The sequence below is a fragment of the Pinus tabuliformis genome, chromosome 5_2 (assembly GCF_031772625.1).
Source record: "Pinus tabuliformis cultivar Carrire ecotype Pingquan chromosome 5_2, CPIR1, whole genome shotgun sequence".
Classification (NCBI taxonomy): Eukaryota; Viridiplantae; Streptophyta; class Pinopsida; order Pinales; family Pinaceae; genus Pinus; species Pinus tabuliformis.
The window spans coordinates 425800382-425819739 of NC_142306.1; the positions used below are offsets into that span (position 1 = coordinate 425800382).

General features: G+C 39.3%; 1 protein-coding gene across 3 annotated transcripts in view; it reads right to left on the bottom strand.

Moving 5' to 3' along the window:
• The window catches only part of LOC149159424 (F-box family protein), a 121799-nt gene that overhangs the window by 62759 nt on the left and 39682 nt on the right, over positions 1 to 19358 (bottom strand). For all 3 annotated transcript variants that reach the window (XM_089436478.1, XM_089436475.1, XM_089436477.1), the window contains exon 6: positions 8710 to 8858. In XM_089436478.1, the coding sequence (XP_089292604.1) occupies positions 8710 to 8858 (149 nt within the window). The remainder of the gene's footprint in view (positions 1 to 8709; positions 8859 to 19358) is intronic.

Consider the following 19358-nt stretch of genomic DNA (forward strand, 5'->3'; position numbering starts at 1 on the left):
TCCGATCCTTCAGGACTGTGACTTCGTTTATTACCACTTATTTCCAGCTCAAGCTCTTGTTCCTTTTCCTCATTAATCTCCTTGTCCTTATTGTCCTGATTTTTATCCTTTTTTGTATTTTGTTCTGCTTTTTTTGCTGTAGTTGCCTTCTTAAGTGCGGCGTCTATATTCTGCCACCCTTTCGGCTTCTTTTGTTGTTGCTTGATCTTGCTGTGGCTTGGACATGCATTGTACAGATGACCTGTTTGTTGACATCCCCGGCATCTGAATGTTGTATTCTCATAGTCCAAAGATTGTTTCCACTGTGTATTATTGAAATTCAGGATGATGCTCTCAGGTAGTCCTCGGCTGAGATCTACCTCGACACATATTCTGGCAAAAGTAAATATTCCTTTTATGTGTCTCTCTCCATCTATCTTTAATATTCTCCCCAGGGTATTTCCAATTGCTATTAGGACCTTTGAATGCCAAAAATGTAATGGAAGATTATGCATCTTAACCCATACTGGCATCCTTGAAACCACCATGGTGTTAGCATCAAATTCAGGAAACCAAGGCGTAATAAACAGTCCAGCACTGCCCCAAAACCATGGCCATTGGTTGAGAATTGTTTCCTTTTCTTCCTCTGTATCAAAACATACTATAAAAACCCTTTAGGGTATAGGTAGATTTGGCACTTTTTTGTCCAAACCGAGTAGATCCATTGATACAATGCATCAGTTCTAGGCCAAAAGCCATTAAATCTACAAATAACTGCATTTTTTTGTAGATCTGAATAAATGTTTTTTACCTCTGGTATTTCGATGGAGATGGATGGGCTCTCCGGCATTTGATCTACAATGTACTGCCCTGGAGGTTCAGTGACAGTTGTGGTGGTTTTTCCTTTGCCCTTCACTGCTTCCTTAAACAACCCTTTGCTTTGCGAGCTAGTTCCAGCGTTTTCGGCTCCTCCTCGTAATCTCATATTGAGAAAGATTGTGGATCCTGGCTTGATGTTGTATTCTTGCATGGTTCTGCATTCCTGCAATGATCTGCCCTCATTTAACAGGTGTTGTTCCTCAGCTGGGTAGCCAGTTTGATCGGCGATATTGTTCTTCAGATCTGAAACCCTGTCGCTGTCATATGTCCAGATCACGATTGTGGTTCCTTTTGGCGTCTTAACAAAGATTTGAAACCCCGACCTGGCACTCTGGGGTGGCTCGATTCTTGTCGGATCTGAGCCATTCAACTCCGTATCCGAGAGAGGTTCCAGATAAAACCCTGGGTCGAAAGAACATTCGCCCGCGCTCTCCATTTTTTCCTTTTCACTTGGGCAGAGGGATGGCTTGGCGCGTGCATGCCTCCCGATCTGGGCTTGGGATGGGCCTTCCAGTCTGCTGTATGCCTGATCTGTCAGATTGAAGGCGGATCTGAAGAGAAAATTCCTTTCCATAGTAGAAAGGATCTGCCCGGGTCCATACAAAAGCCATGCAGAGGCAACGTTTTCAAACTCGGGTTTTGTATCGGCAATCAGCCACTCGCAGGGGAGGGCGATTGTCTCAGGCGTGATAGATCTGAGTTCGTACCTTGTCAAGTGGTTCAGTTTGCCGGCTTGAAGATCCCCGCAGCCTCTCTTCACCTCACAGTATTCTGCTTCGCACTCTTCCTTCCCTTTTCTGCGCTTCCTTCTCAGTGACTCAGAGACGTCAACAGATCGCTGAATGGCTCGAGTGATAGATCCCTCTACAAAGAACTTGGATGCAGCTCCGCCGTTGCTTTTGCTCATTGACTCCCGTCCCACGTAACCGGGTTGCAGAGCGAGTGCAGACGCGTGAGGGTTCATGGCTCGGACCTTGAATCGAAACCTCAGTATGGTAGAGTTTATGATGTGTTATTATTATTTATATTTACATTATATATATTATTCATAACATTGCCCTCCCCTTTTGAAAAGCTTTGTCCTCAAAGCTTACAAATGAAAAGGCTTGATCTCTTTTTCTGCTTTGAATGTCTTCTTGTCTCAGAACTGTAATCTTTGTTTCTTCAACTTATGGAACTATCATCTTTGATGATACAAGACGATATGAATTTTTGAGTGTGGTACAAAATTGTCGCACTGTGACACTGTCTAACCATCCAAAATTAATCTTTTGTGGAATGTCACTAGATACTTCATGTGAATTTGTATCACAAGACTGAATTGCACTCGCATTAGTAGTCTTTGGAACATAAGTTCGTCGTTTTTATTCTGAGTGATACTGATTGAGTTCTCTGCTCTTATGATTCAGATGTCGATAAGGAATTCTCTTGGTTTGACTTTCCCTTATCAAGTGTGGCAATTTTATGTTTTAATTCAAGTACTAAGGTTGTTGAGTTGGGTACAGAATCTTCACTTGGAATTTCCATCGTTTGAACTGCAACATCTGAATATGTTTTTCCTTCAAGTGGTTTGTCATTTTCTTGAATTGTGATATTGATTAGATCGGTGTTCGTATCCTTTTCTTCAACTTAGACTGAAGACTTCAATACTTCTTCTAGAGTAAGTTGTCCTAACTTGTCTTTTAGCAACTTCTTGTCACTTTTAAGCTTCTTTATTTGCGTAATAAGGCTTTGATTATGATTCCTTAGACGTGAAAGTTCGTCATTTTCTGAATTGTTGAATTTGTCCTTAGTATCCTTCTCTTGTAGGTCAGACCACATCTTATCCCATCTAGGCAATGTGTCTCATGTTGGGTGTGTGTTATATTCTTTCCACGCATCATGGGGTCCAGGGCAACACCCCGGCAAAAGAAATATATATATATATATTTTATGCAAACCCAAAGATGGTCGACGGACATACCCATGGTTTTGGGCATGATGGTTTTCTACCCATGGTATTTTGTAGACCCGGTCAAGGGAACTACAGATATGTTCTAATCCAGGGTTAGTGGATTGGGGTTTATGAATGCTTCCACAGGTATATATATGTATTGTAACATGGAAAAGAATATAATGAAAAATCAATATAGTATTCCCAGTTTTGGGATCTAGGAGAAAATCTTTGTGTCAATTTGTTTTATGTTCTTGCCATTGTATATTTTCCTGTTTTAAGAATTCATTTGCAGGTAATTTCTCTATAGGGTTAAAACCTACACTAAGTTCAAAAAGCTTATTTATCATTTTGAAGCAATTGTCATTATTTCAAATACATACATTTTGTTTAACAAAACATCTTGTTTTAAATTTTCCACATTGAACATTATTGTACTTGCCTATATTTATTGCCACATTTATTTTCCAAGCATTTACTTTGAGGCATTTATTTATTAAGTATTTATTTTCAAGCATTACTTTCAAGACATCTCTTTACTTTTGGAATATTTACTTTTGCAAGTACATTAATAGTTGGCACCGGTCTACCTTGTTCCACCTTGTTTATTATTGAAATATTTTAACTTGTGGATGGTTATTATTATTATTATGATGCTTTGAATTCATTTGTTGTAAATTATATATTTATTTAATTTGGATGTATCTTTGATCATTTAATTTTAACTCCTAGAACTTAACTTATCTAGGTTTAGATTAGTTGAGCCTTGGTTATTTTCATAGGGTCCACCCCCCTTGGCTTCATTAGGAGTTAGTCTAGACAGAGGAGTTGAGATTTGAGTGACAACAACTCAACTCGAAACACGCCCCCAAGGCCACACCAAATGGAGTTTGTCAGGTGTGGATTTTGGCGGGCAACAATAGGCATAAAAAATCCTTGTGAGGACTCGAGCAAGCACTAAGAGCATGCTATTTCATGATCGATGAGTATCTATAGAGTCTGGGCTTCACCAAAATTGAAGAAAATTCCAACTTATATATATGGTCTTTCTTTCCTTTTCTGCTTCATTAATTCGTCCTTTGAGGAGGACCAATTGTTCCTTCAACTTCTTGTCTTCAACTTCTTCAATTCGTTTCTTTGCTTCTTCTAGTTAAGCTTTAAGGGTGGTGACCTGTTAAAAATATGCAACTGCAGTCAAATTCCACTTTGGACTACTCATTTAATGGAGATGATGATGGCATCAGATTCCTCTTTCCGAGAGGACCAAAATCGACCTAAAGATCACCTCATTTGGACAAGCAGAAGTTGAGTTATGAATTATTTTATTCATACTTATATTTTGTATTGGGTCAACACTATGCACATGTACCAATGGATAGGTCAAGTGGACCCTCATGGAAGCTTATAAATAGAAAAGACCTCAAGCTCATTTGGACACAGACATCAAGCTCTCTTCTCCTCTTCTATATTGTCTTGGGTCGCACAAGTCTGACGGAGGAAGCTTGCTCAAGGGTCTGAAACTTCAGGATGAAGCTTGCACTGAACTAGGGTTTTCTGATTCAAAGTCGTTGGCACAAAGTGGTCATGAGAGCGACTTTGGGTCCTCAGTCGTTGGCACAAAGTGGTCATGAGAGCGACTTTGGATCCTTGGTCGCTGGCACAGGGTCTACATGAGAGTGATCGAGAGTCTGGGTCAGTTTGGTCCCCAGTGGCTCGCACAGAATGGTATGGGAGCAACCGAGCTTCCATAGTCGTTATCTTGCAGTTCATAGAGAGCGACCATGTTTGTCATAGTCGCTCGCACAACTCCTCCTCCCTGCGACTGAGACTCCTAGATGATATTTCAGTATTCTGAAGATTTCGCTCAGTGACAAAAGTGTTTGACAACAAGCTACAGGCAGTGACAGTACATCACAGTTATCTGAATCAGAGTTCTGATGTTTTAGATGCATTTCATGGATATTCTAGTTGTGAAGATATGGATCATTGTACTCTCTTTTGCTGAATTATTTGATGACAATCTATTAGAAGAAGATTTGCAAGGGTTTTCCCCATAGTGGGTTTTGCCCTGGTCTCCGACCAATCCTGGTGTCTCTATGTGTACATGCTTTTCTTCTCTTGTTCCTTTATGTTCTACTGCATTGATGATGATGTTATTGTTCTTTCTACATAGTTGCATATGTTGATGAATAATGATGTAAATATGTATAATGTTATGATGCTATGGGGTGAACTTAATGTATTGATGAAGAAATGCAATTATCAAAGAAAAGAACAATATAGCCCTATGAAAAATTAACATGACCTCTTCTTATACTGCCCAATTTTTACTTTAGCGTTGCTCAATTTTTCAAACCTTTGTTTAAGACAATTTGCCAAATTGTCTTCCTTTCTTTTTGCTTTGTCTAATTGATTTGTAATGGATGTGACTTCTTCATGATGTCTCTTCTTATTATGCTGCAATTCTTCCTTAGGTTTGTTAAGATCCTCATCGCTTTCTTGTATTTGATGTCTTAAAAAGACAACCTCTTCCTTTGCCTTGTCAAGATCATGATCACCATTTTGTACCTGCTTCTTGAGCTCCTCATTTTCCTTTTTCAAACTACTTATCTCTTTTAGGGCAGCTACAAACTTTGCCTTGAGGTCTATTTCAATTTCTACTTTAGAGTACTCTTCATCACCATCTTCATTTATGGAATTGATGCCTTCACCTTTGCTTTCAATTGTCTTCTCTGGTTCTTTGTCAACATTTTCTTGATCAGAGGTCACGACCAACAATCCTTTTGAGTAAAGATTTTGAAGATTCTCCCAAAGTTCTTTTGCTAATGAACATTTCTCCACTTTGACCTTTATACGATTTAGTACACCACTCAAGATCGCCTTTATTGCTAATGCATTATGTTCCTTGGACTCCTCTTCTTCCATTGTGCTTTTAGTAACCACTAAATCCCAAACTTCAAAACCTTGAGCCATTAAAAAATTCTTCATTCTCACCTTCCATATTTCAAAGTTTGTTCCACTGAATATGGGGGCTTTGCACATTTGATTGTCCATTGAGGAGGCGACACCTTTGGAGGGTTTGCAAGCCTTCTTCCTTGACTTTGCCATTTGTGTTCTCAGGATCTACCTTCTAGCTGTTAAGCTCAGACTGAAGGTACTGACTCGCATACCAAATTGTTGGAAATACTGAGGGGGGGGTGAATCGATATTTCTTTTACAATTGTTACTTTATCAGTTAAGATCACTTAGATAAAACACACAATGAACAATAACGAGATAAATGATTTTATTAATAAGAAATTGGCAAGTACTCCAATGATCAATCCTCTTTACAACGAATCACAAGCTCCTACTTGTACAAGAATTTGTTCTAGGGCTCCAACCCTAAAGACACCAATCCCAAATCCAAACTAACAAAGAAAAATTGCAGTACTCCAACTCTAAGTGAAGACACCAACCTTCAATCTACCAGGGTCCAACCTGTACTTTGCACCAAGCATCAACTTGGTCTTTTAGAGGACTGCAATCATCTAGGGCTCCAACCCTCTCAACTAATTCAGGCTCCAACCTCATCTTCTTGAGGACTCCAATCCTCTAGGGTTCCAACCCTCTCAATTTGCTTCAGTGTCTTCAAAATGGTTTAGTGCTTCAAGACTTCCAATATCCTCTTCATCAAGTCCTGAACCAATTAAATAAATAAAAAATAAATAAATAAATCTTAAACAAGGCTCCAAAGGTATCTTCAAAAATTCTATACAATCAACTTCAATGGATCTCAAAGATGTCTACAATCAGTTCCACTCAAGTCCTTTTTAATCTGGTCTAGTGAAAGTATCTCCAAATCTGCCTTATCATCTGAAAAACTTAACTCCAAGATACTTCTTCAACAGGGTCTCAACTATGCTTCACAGGGATGCCTTCAACAACACTGCTCCAAATGTTGCTTCTACAATCTTCAACAAGGATGCTTAATCTTGCTTCAGAGTATCCTCAACAAGCTTCAGGAAGATACTCCAACAAGCTTGCAATGTTGCCTCAACAAGTTTCCAAGTATAATTCAATGGATTTCCAAAAATGTTTCAGATCTTCAATAGTGCCAAGTCTTCAACAGTTCTCCAATAGGTCAATAAGTCCTTATTCAATGCTCTAGTAAGGTGTCTCCAGATTGTCTTCAGGGGTGTCTCCAAAAAATGCTTCAACACAGCTGTTTCAAGAATGCTCAATGGGTCCTCTCTAAACCATCTTCTATTGTTGTAAGTATGCCTTCACTAGTGTTTCAACTTTTTTGCTTCAAAGGTTGCCTTAAGGAATAACCATTTAGAAAATAAGAGGTCAACAGTGCTTCAATTATTCTTCAATGAAACTTCAATTAAAGTTAAGCATATGTCCACAAGTCTGAACTGCATTTGAAAAATAAATGAAAGTTTGCTAAATTGTTCTTCGAGGCATTCAAGCTCATGATGCTAGCATATCTAAGGTTCAAGGTCAATAGAGTGTAGTGGCAAAACTTGGCAAAGGGCATCTAGCTGCCTCTACAAGCTCTCAAGCAAGGATGACAAGAGCAATCATCATATAAGAGCATAACATTTAGGACCTAATGTAGAAGAAAAACATTATCTGAATGCGTGTGTTTTGTCAAGGGGGGCTCAACGCATGAATGTAGACCCCAAACAAGGGCAAGGAGAGGAGGAAAACCTTCATAATTCCAAGAGTGTACCTAATAAACTCACAAAGGCCATGAGAAGCATGGAGCATCCCCATGACAACCTTGTAACCCCTCAAAATTGTTGCAATAAGAAAATCAAGAATGTTGATTTAGGAAAAGCCTTCAGAAAAAGGACTCTCTTCATACTCAATCGAAAGCTTTCCGAAAGTCCAAAAAGCAGCAAACAACTTTGTGTTGCATCGTCTAGCTTCCTTGGTGAGAAAATGTGAAACTGTGGACGATGGTCTGAAATCTCTCTTGAATCCTATTTGTCCCTTGGCATGTAGTTCTTCCCCCCCTCCAAGTGCTTTGAATGCCAATTGTTCACAACCTTTGGAATAGAGTTTGGAAAGTGTGTCCAATCATGATAGTCTTGTAATTATGGGAAATTCCAAAACTACCAAGATCCACATGGAAATGAAATACCACATATGCCTAGATCAACTCAAAATGTTGGCAACACATAATGAATATTTAAACCTTGGTTTTGACTTCCAATTTAAATTGCACCTTTCCACATGGAGTAGTTGTCACTTGTCCACATCCCTAATGGTCTCTACAGAAGGCATAAGCTGGTTCATAGATGGGAATGACTGCTTTTACTTACTTTCCATATTGTTGCGCCTGATATATATCTGCTTTACATTGAGATTTACCTCGACATTTTCCCATTCTTGTTTGTAACTACAGAAGGGAATCTCTATGTGTTTCTGTATGCACCACAAAGTGCAATTAATACCTCTTGTTCAGCACCCTAGGTCTGACAGCTCGTGACTATTTCCTTGTCTCAACTTCACCATGTTCTCCTCATTTTGAGCACTTGCACCATGCAAGCTAACACCTTACCTCATGCATTCAACAAATTACTTCAAATCACATCAACTTTCCTACAACTCAATCCTCTACTGCAACCTTGAAAACCTTGGAAACGCTCACTACACAAGGCCAAGACTGAAATTGTCTCGATTCTTACACTAGATTTTTGTATTTCACATCTTTTGTTTAATGCCAAGGATGAAATCCTATAAGGTTAGAAAACACCTAAAAATGTGGAGAACTGCCCTTATGTTAAGACAGACTGCAGTGAAAAAGGAAAAGCAATATTTGATCTACATCACTATAAAGTAGCACCCTGAAAAGCCTACACTACTATAAAGAAATAACATCTTGACATTTACAAAATTAACATGAATAAACTCTAGTATCTACTAACCTGACCAGGTAGCATTGGTTTTATCATGTGTCGATGGTTCTGCTTGATTGTGTTACCATCCATATCAACACCTTTGTTGCTAAGCCAGATCGGTGATCTGCATGTTTTGCAATATGCTCTATCTGACATGACAACTCGGGATGGATGCCCTGAAATGGAAAACCATCATTACGAATCTAGTTACAATGATGTGACATTTACAGGCAACCTTTGAATTATGCAAGTCAAAAAAATAAGTTTATCTTCAAATGACAAATACCACTATACTTCAAAAGCAAGTGATTGGATAAAAAAGTGCACTATATTACTTTTTGGGTTATTGCAAGGACACATGCAACACAACAATGTGACCAAATACAAAGAGTAAACAAAAATCAATTTCAAACAAAAGCTAGTGTAGTGAACACCTCTCAGATAATAAAAAAATGCAATGAACATAAAGCTGGATGCCAAGCTTAAAGCACAAAATGAAGGACCTAAATAGGAAAAACATGGCAAATATATGATAAATTTACAGTGGGAGCTTTTAGAGTCATTTCAGGAGCTTCTGGAGCTTGGTGAGAGCTTTTGGGTAAGGGGTGCACCACTCCCTATGTCATTCCCATAATGTTCTGTGTTACGGACTGAATGGGGCCAAAATTACCTACATTTTGGCACATCTTCCTGATAGGTTAACACCACATCAACCAAGTGGAGTCCAAAAACTGCCAACTATGCCAAAGGCCCATGTATGAATTGATGCATTTGTGTGGTTTGCCCTACTCAGGGCACTGATTTTCAAGTTTACTGGCTATTTTGTTTTTCAGAGGTGTATGAAGTCCTTTATTTTAATGGTTGTTTCTTGAGTCTACTGATATCAATATATACTAATATCATATATACAATTTTCTATTAATAATAGTTTTATACAAATTAGTATCAGACCTTAATCAATATTAGTAGGACTTAATAGTCACACATCTTTTAAGAGCACTATACAGCTCCCTTATGCACCCAATTTCCCTGTTTTCCATTATTTTTTGTTTTTCTATAGTATATACACATTTTATATTTTTTAACTGTAACATATATAACAAACTATCATTTTTTGCCAATTGGGCAAAACCTTTCAGCTGTTTTAGACAATCATACCTGTGTTCTAAAAACTTGTGCAACATAGCATAAAACACATAGTGGTATTGTCCTTATTTCATAGCTGAGGTGTATCACGCTTGACCTATGAAACTTTAAGGATAAATTCACTTTTCCTCCCTGACTACTAGTTGGTCGTCTAATTGAAGAAAAACATAAACTAGTCTGTTTTTTGAACTATCATTCAAAGCTATGTCTCTTTGGATCTGTGTTTTTCCAAACACTTGGTGTCAGGATAGGAGCATGCAGTCAATGCCCAAAATCAACGTATGATTCAATGCCTTATTAGAGGATGAACTCATGAAGCCCAATACTCTACCAAGACTTATTTTAGCATTTCACTTTTCGTGCTTAAATCGATGAAGAGAGAAATATTGTTTGCTTAATTTTACAAGTGGGTGTTATTGCTTTTCTTTCAAAAATATGTTGTTGATTTTAATTAAGGGTGTTGCTTTCATGGACATTCTTACCACCTAAAACTGCATATATTTTTTGCATTTTCATGCACGCACTTATCTCACCAGCACAGCAGAAAATATGTGTAGTTCAATGACCGTTACAAGTTGCAGGTATAAATTTGGAATATTGATGGCTTGATGGACGCTTTTTGGGGGACATATTTCGCTATTAGGTTCCACGAACTTGACACACGTTTGGGCATGGTTCCATATCTTACATTAGCTTGTTTCATCATTGATAGACAGTCTTGTTTCCAAGTGGAATACACGACCTAGAATCACATAAATGAGGGAGGCAAAACGTAGAAAATGAACATCCTACCTCAAGAGGTGTCCATTGCGTACATTATGGTGAGGTAAGAGTCAAACACAGAGCAAGAATAAATGGCCTGCCGTATGGAGTTCTGGATCATGACACGTGGTATGCAAAGCGGTTAATGAGCATAAAAAGATGACACCCTCTTCAAAGAACTAGTCAAGGCATGTTGAAAACAAGAAAGCGAGAGAGATAACCCTAATGGAGGAGTTTCCACATAATTGGAGATGTATTTCATCTTCGAAGGTATTTGTGGAAAAGAAACATTTTCTACATATTTAGAGACAAGCTCTTTGCATGAAGAGAAGCCATGTGTCATTGTTGACTTGATCAAACACTCAAAGCAAAGGTGTTTTGCTTATAAAGATGAAAAGTGGCATTATGGACCCATTTTACTCGCCCAAAGGCAAAAGTAGAAAAAATCCCACATTGGAGAAGCACAAAGCATGGCACGTGGCAAGGAATGAGACTAAAGGATGAACAACCTTGCTTTCAATGATGCCTTGACATTACAAGCATTTCCTTGGTCAAAGAAGGCCACTTAATGAGGAGTGCTTCACTCCAAGGGTGAAAGGAAGGATTTTACGATTTCTTGATTGTGAATCAACCCATTTAAGTGAGAGTTGTCCACTTCAGGAGGGCATCTAAAACATGTTAGATGGGCATTTCACATGAATTGAGGTAAATGGACATATTTGGAGAAATGATCTCAAGGAGAGGTTGACACCTATAAATCTGTGATTAAAAAAATCCTTAAAAATCACTATAAGGAGTACCCTACTTCTACAGTTTCTGGGTCACTTTTATTATGATTTTATTCTTTAGGGTTTGATTGAAAGGTATAAATAGAGGAGAAGCTCATTTGCAAGAGGTATGGTTCGAAGATTGTGAGTTCCCCTCCAAAGCTTAGATAAATATCTTTGGGAGGATGAAGATAGGGGCATCTCAAAGCTCCTTGGGCTACAAACATAAAGCACGTAATTGACAACTTTTCCATGAGCTTTGGAACTAAACCTGCAACACCACTCTTCTATCCAAAAACAATCTCACAAATTCTCTAACTCATCACAAGCATATTTTTGTTATTCATAGAGACATGTACATCATTGTGAATACAAACAATGATTACTTTAAAAAAATAACAAAATTAGCAACTGAAACACAAAGCAAGAATAAATGGACTGTCGTATGGAGTTCTGGATCATGACACGTGGTATGCAAAGGGGTTAATGAGCATAAAATGATGACACTCTCTTCAAGGAAGTAGTCAAGGCATGTTGAAAACAAGAATGCGAGCGAGATAACCCTAATGGAGGAGCTTCCACATAATTGGAGGTGTATTTCATCTTCCAAGGTATTTGTGGAAAAGAAACATTTTCTACATATTTAGAGACATGCTCTTTGCATGAAGAGAACCATGTGTCATTGTTGACTTGATCAAACACTCAAAGCAAAGGTGTCTTGCTTATAAAGATGAAAAGTGGCATTATGGACCCATTTTACTCACCCAAAGGCAAAAATAGTAAAAATCCCACACTAGAGAAGCACAAAGCATGGCACGTGGCAAGGAATGAGACTAAAGGATGAACAACCTTGCTTTCAATGATGCCATATGACATTACAAGCATTTCCTTGGTCAAAGGAGGCCACTTAATGACGAGTACTTCACTCCAGGGGTGAAAGGAAGGGTTTTACGATTTCTTGATCGTGAATCAACCCATTTAAGTGAGAGTTGTCCACTTTAGGAGGGCATCTAAAACATGTTAGATGGGCATTTCACATGAATTGAGGTAAATGGACACATTTGGAGAAATGATCTCAAGGAGAGGTTGACACCTATAAATCTATGATTAAGAAAATCCCTAAAAATCACTCTGAGTACCCTACTTCTACAGTTTCTAGCTCAGTTTTATTATGATTTTATTCTTTAGGGTTTGATTGAAAGGTATAAATAGAGGAGAAGCTCATTTGCAAGAGGTATGGTTCGAAGATTGTGAGTTCCCCTCCAAAGCTTAGATAAATATCTTTGGGAGGACGAAGATAGGGGCATCTCAAAGGTCCTTGGGCTACAAACATAAAACACTTAATTGACAACTTTTCCACAAGCTTTAAAACTAACCCTGCAACACCACTCCTCTATCCAAAAACAATCTCTCAAATTCTCTAACTCATCACAAGCATATTTTTGTTATTCATAGAGACATGTACATCTTTGTGAATACAAACAATGATTGCTTTAAAAAATCACAAAATTAGCAACTCACTCCAATTCTATGACATCCAGCCTCTTAAATAGAAAATGGTGGGTTTTCTTTTATTTTATCAATCATTGTCCATATTCCACATAGTGGCAACTCTACTTGTCAAAATGGTGATTACAACTCACTATGATTTGGTGGATTAACTTCTTGACTTCTCCAAGGCAACTCAAATGGCTCACATGAGGTTAACTACATCGCTCACATCAACTCTATCATTTGTGTACACCCTTTCTCTATCTACTCCTATGCCTTATATTTGGCAACTTCGACCCAAGATTAACCATGCATGAAATGGTTACGGATCTCCAATATATTTTCCTCACCCAAGAACTCACACAACAGCAAAACCCATACTCATTGGTCATTATGGGGATAAACACGAACACACCTATCAGAAAACTCTTCTCTGAGCTCTACACTTGACCCTACAACACCACTCTTATTTCCATAGACAGTATCATGAATTCTCTAATATATCACATGATTATTTTTGTTCTTCCTCTCCAACGATTATTGATGGGAAAGATTCAACTTGGCCCCTCTATCTTTTGCATGCTTGTGTGTGTAGAATTTCTTGAAATTCCGCAACTACTTCAAGGAACAATTCCAAAAACTAGTTTCTATTCATAAAGACACAAAATTTCTCTACTTACTTGCAGCGGAATAGAACAAAAATAAAACACAGTCACACAATAGCAAAACACAATATTTTTCTAGGGAACCGACTGGGAAAACCCTCCCCTTGATTGAGAATTTTATTGATAGAAATTCAAGCAATAGATCTCTTACAATACAATTGTTCCAATCAGAAAACAATCTTGTTTTTCCCTGCTTGTCCAAAGCTTGAAACACTTGTAAGAACCCCTAATCCTCCTGCCTTCTTTCCTTGCCTGGTTGAGCCCTGAATTCCCTGCACTGGTCCAAGAATGTTAAAATTGGCAACTAGGGCCAAATTCCACTTTGGATAGCTAATTTGATGGAGATAATTATTGCATTGAATTCCTCTTTTCGAGAGGACCAAAATTGACCTAAATATCACCCAAATCGAACTAGGAGAAATGTGTTTTTGAAGTGAAACCCGTACATTTGCAAATTGTAAAGGTCATCCATATCATAATGTAGGCTCATGAAGCCCAATGGACATCTCTTTTGACCCTCAACGACTTATATAAATAAGAGAGACTGCAAACCTCATTTGGCACCTCATCAACTCAACTCATTCTTCTCTCTCCTCATCTGATTGGTTCGTACAGCTCATTGGGCAGCGCTTCTTCAGAGTTCTTCTCACATGTGTCACTGAAAGAGGACGAATTTCAGGAGGCTGAATTTCAAATCTGATGCAGGGTTTGAACAACGTTGACCAAGGGTTGTTTGACTGATTTTGACTACGATTTTTGTGGGAAATTTTTTGTTTGGGAGGGTTGCATTCATTGGCACAAATACCGAGATTTTATGGGTTGTTTGACCTGCGTTGACCGCAGGGTTGACTTTGTTTGACTAGATTTGACCACTTCAAAGTTGATTGTTTTCAGCTGACTTCGGCCAACTAAGGATGTTGAGTTGGATGCACTTTGACCGAGTTGCAAAAGGGTTGTTTTGACCCTTGACCGTTGACTAGTTAAGGCACAAACTACTGCTAATTTGACTGTTGTTGACCAGGAACAGAATTGCAGACTTGACAAGTCTGTTTTGGACAGTGATTTGACAATTCAATTTTGACTTTGACTCTATTATTGTACTCTCTCCCTCTACTAAACATTTGATATAATAATGGTTTTCCCCATGTTGGGGTTTTTCCCTAACATTCACCAAATCCTGGGTTCTCTTGTCTTGGCTTGTCTTCTGCATTTATTGTTTATGTTCTATCTACAGTTACTGTCAATGTGAATGGTTAATGTGATTGCCATTGGAAATTTTCATTGGGCTAACTAAAGGGCATTGAAGTAATTGTTGCAAGCATAGACCATACCATTGTTAACTAAAATTAAAAAGGAATTAGCTCCTATTTCTTAGGAATTTCCTCCTAAATTCTAGCGCATTCCACAAGGAATATTTGCCTTCCATCAAACTCACACAAGCCTCTCCTTGGCTCATTCTTCCTCTCACAAGCTCCACACACAACCTCATGCTTAAGAATAATGATATAAATTGTGCCTTTATCCTCCTTATAAGCAAATCGAATAGGCTAAATCTGGCAAGTTTTATTTTTGGAAATCAAACTAGTGATTAATGCATTAACTGAGTCTAACTGACTCATGTAACTCATCCTGCCTCAATTTAGAACTTGAGACTCACGCATCTCAATTTCCAAAACTAACTCGCACTAGGAGACAACAAACTGAGCCTCCCACTCAAGTGCATCAATCGAACTGCTTCTCTCTCTAAAATGAACAACTCCCAACTTATCTCTAAAATGAACAAAATTACTTCTTGCTAGTGCCTCGGTCAAGATATTTGTTTTCTACTCCTCTATTGGAATGCATGCTAGCTTCACTATCCCTTTCTGCACACAATCTCTGAGATGATGATACTTGATCTCGATTGAGCGATCATGAAACACTATGTTCTCAAAGAGCTTGATGCAACTTTGATTATCACAGTGTATCATGGTAGGCTCCATCCTCTGTTTGAAAAGTCCCACAACCAACTTCCTCATCCAAATAGCTACGCATGATGCAGACTGGAAACCATGTACTTGACCTTTGTTGAACTAAGTGCAACTGACCTCTGTTTTATGTTGTACCAAGAAACAATTGTTGACCCACTGTTGAAGACGCCAGCTGAAGTAGTATTCCTGTCTATGGAGCTCCCTACCCAATCTACATCTATGAAGCCCTCAAGCCTCACTCCATCAACCTATATGTACCATGATCCATAATCCTTTGTGCCTTTGAGATACCTCAACACATGTTTCGTAGCAACTCAATGAACTCTAGTCAGTTCCACCATGAACCGACTCAGTTGGTTGACTGCAAAACAAATATTAGGTGGTGTGTTGACCAAGTACATCAACGACCCAATGAGTTGCCTATATAATGTAACATCCACTTGCTCTCTTGTGCTAAGCATCCACCTTCCTCTAATTTGTGACTAGAGGCGTGGCCATGGGCCTGCAATCCTGCATATGAAATCTTTAGAGAATCACTGTAGTGTACTTCCCCTAAGCCCCACATCCTTCATCTCAAACTTCCTTGCACAGTCCTCCTTGCAATCCTGGATCAAGTTGTCTGCTTTAGTCAATATAAGGTCGTCAACATATAGAACTAGAAAGGGCGGAAGTCCTCCAAAGATGATGTAGTATAGGTTGGCATCTACCTCACTCTTAGTGAAGCCCAATCCTCAAAGGTAGTTATCAATACGAGTGTACAATGCTCTCGGAGCCTGCTTGAGCCTATAAAGAGCTCTCTTCAACCTGCACACATGTATCTCTATTGAACTGCTCAATCCCCTCTGGCTACTCCATATAAATCTCCTCCTCAACCACTCCGTTGAGGAATGTTGTCTTCACGTCCAGCTAGTGGATCTTCCATCCCATATGTGTTACAAGTCCCAAAATAGTCCTTATGGATGAATATCGTGCTATTGGGGGCCAAAGCAAAGATCTCATCATAGTCTATGCCCTCAATCTGTGAGAAGCCCTTGGCCACAAACCTGACCTTGTGCTTCTCCACACTCCCATTTGCGCCATGCTTCACCTTGTACACCCATCTCGAACCAACTACTGATTTTCCCTTAGGTCGTGGCACAATCTCCCAGACATCGTTCTTCATGATGGAGGAATATTCTTCCACCATGGCATCCTGCCAAACCTGTTGAGAAGTTGCCTCCTTGTAGGAAGAAGGCTCAGTGTCCACCAACTCTGTCATTAGCGCCATATAACCTGTGTACCTTTGTGGCTACTTGTTCTACCTAAACATGGTGCTAGGAGCTTCAACCTACTCCTAGGCCTCTTGAATCAACTTCTCGGCCCACTTTGCTTTCTTCCTCCTTGTGTCGAGAGTCTCCAACTGAGTAGCTCCCTACTCTCATCCTAGTCTCTTCTCCTCATCATCTTGTCGCAGTCCCTGCTTTGCGGGCCTCTTGCCACCTGTTTGAGACTCTGTCTGTGATCCTACCTCAAGCTCCTCCTTAGGAGCAAGTAACTCCTCCACCTGAGGTATTGTTGTTTGCTCTCTCTAGGGACTCCCTCAAAGCTTTGTCCTCCTCAAACCTCACATCCAACCTAAAAACAATCTTCCCGAGTCCTGATAGATACACCTTGTATGCCTAAGTTGTCTCATTGTACCCAACGAAAATACCATTTTCTGTTGTGGGCTCCAACTTCTTCCTACTCCCTTTGGACACATGGCAATACACTCTTGTGCCAAAGATTTGGAAGTGTCAAACATCAGGCTTCTTGCTTGTGAAAGCCTCGTTTGGTGTAACTTGTCCAAGAACCCTGTGTGGACTCCTATCTTGCAGAGATACTGTAGTGTTGCATACCACAAGAACACAGGTAATCCCTAATCATGCAACATAGCCTTGGCTGCTCCAACAATAATGCAGTTCTTCCTCTCAGCCACCTAATTCTGCCAAGGGTTATCGGGTGCAATTAGCTCCCTCCTAATGCCCTCTTTCGCACGCAACTCCTTGAAGGCATTAGAAACATATTCTCCCCCATTGCCACTTCTCACTGACTTAATATTCTTCCTTGTGTGATTTTCTACCAAGGCCTTAAACTCCAAGAACTTGGTTAAAACCTCGTCCTTCTTCTTCATAAAGAATATCCAAGTTTTACGAGAAAAGACATCAATGAAAGCAACATAATACCTATGTCTCATAAGAGAAAGGGAAGAGAAGGGTCCACACACATCTAAATGAACTAGCTCCAAAATTCCTTTGGCTCTTCTATCTCAGCGCTAAAAATAAGTCTTAGCATACTCCCCAAGCGTGCATCCCTTGCACACTCCATTCTTGTCAAAGTTGCATGTTGGTAATCCTATGGATATCTGCCAATGTCACATGGTTCGTATTCGAGTTCATGTTCGACAATGATTGGGTTCGGTTTGAGTTCGAATTTTTTGATGAGGTTCGCTATTAGGTTCGTCTATATATATAAACATATATTAATTTAAAATGAATTATAGGATAAAATAGTAACAAATCAACATCAATAAACATAAAATATGCTATCACAAACTTGGAAACTGCAAGGATAAAATACAAGCTTGAGTTGTGACATGAAGTTATGAGTTTTGATCTATGGACTTGGTCATTGGCTATGAGGTTCGATGAGGTTCGTCGAACCTCAAAACATTTTTGAGGTTCGCCAAAATTCGAACCTCAAGGTTAAAGTTCGACGAACCTTGTGACATAGATATTTGCTGAAGAATCTTCAGCCCCCCTTGATGCAAGTGACCCATGCGCCTATGCCAATGTTCTCCAATATCTCTACTTTGGTCACAATTTGCCTTGTTGCTCAAGGCTATGCACGTCTCAACCTACAACTTGTACAAGTTCCTCATCCTCACACCTATTTGCTTCACTAATCCAGAAGCTATGTGCTTGAGGTACGCCTTACCTCTATTGAAGATGACATCATATCCCTTGTCCTCAAGGGTTGCTACTAAAACCAGGTTCTTCTTCAGCCCTGGAACATAGAGAACATCTTTGAGATGGAGAGAGTTCCCAGACTCCCTCTCAAAGCTAACAGTACCAACTCCCTTGGTCTCATACTTGCCATTATCTCCAAGCTCGATATGAACCTACATGTCCTTCTCCTCCAATTGGTTGAAATACTTGTTCCTGGTCATATGGAAAGAAGCTCCTGAATCAATATACCACGTGCTACTACCTACTAAGCTTGCCATGCAAGCTATCAATGAGAAGTGTTTCTCAAATTGAGAAGCAAACTCATCTACCTTAGTTGATGCTACATGATCTTTACCGAATCCCTTCTTTCGCTTTGGGCACCTAGTAGCATAGTGCCCAAACTAATGGCAATGGAAGCACTTGATTTTACTCAAATCCTTCTTCTTCTTGTCACCCTTCTGACTAGACTCACCCTTCCCTTTGCCTTTCTTGCCCTTGGCTTTGCCTGCAAGAGCAAAATTTTCCTCCTCATCTATCTTAACTGACCTACCATCTATGGTCCCTCTCCGGATCTCTTCCTGAACACAGCCAATCCAAAACCTTTCCCAATTGGGAAAATTTTCTCTCCCACTAACAACATCCTAGAAGCCTTGCCAAGACTTGTGAAGTCCAAGTAAGGCAAAATTTACAAGATCATGATTAGATACAACTTCACCCACACCACCTAGCTCATCTCGAACTTGAGTGAACCTAGCAAGATATGTGGCAATGGGTTCTCCTTGTTTCATCTAGATACTCCTTGGCTCCTCCTTAGCAAGCTTCCTAGTATCATTGGTACTCTAATATAATTTTAAAATGGCTTCGAACATCTCATATGTTGTCTTCTTCTCATGGATGTGGGGAACTATATGA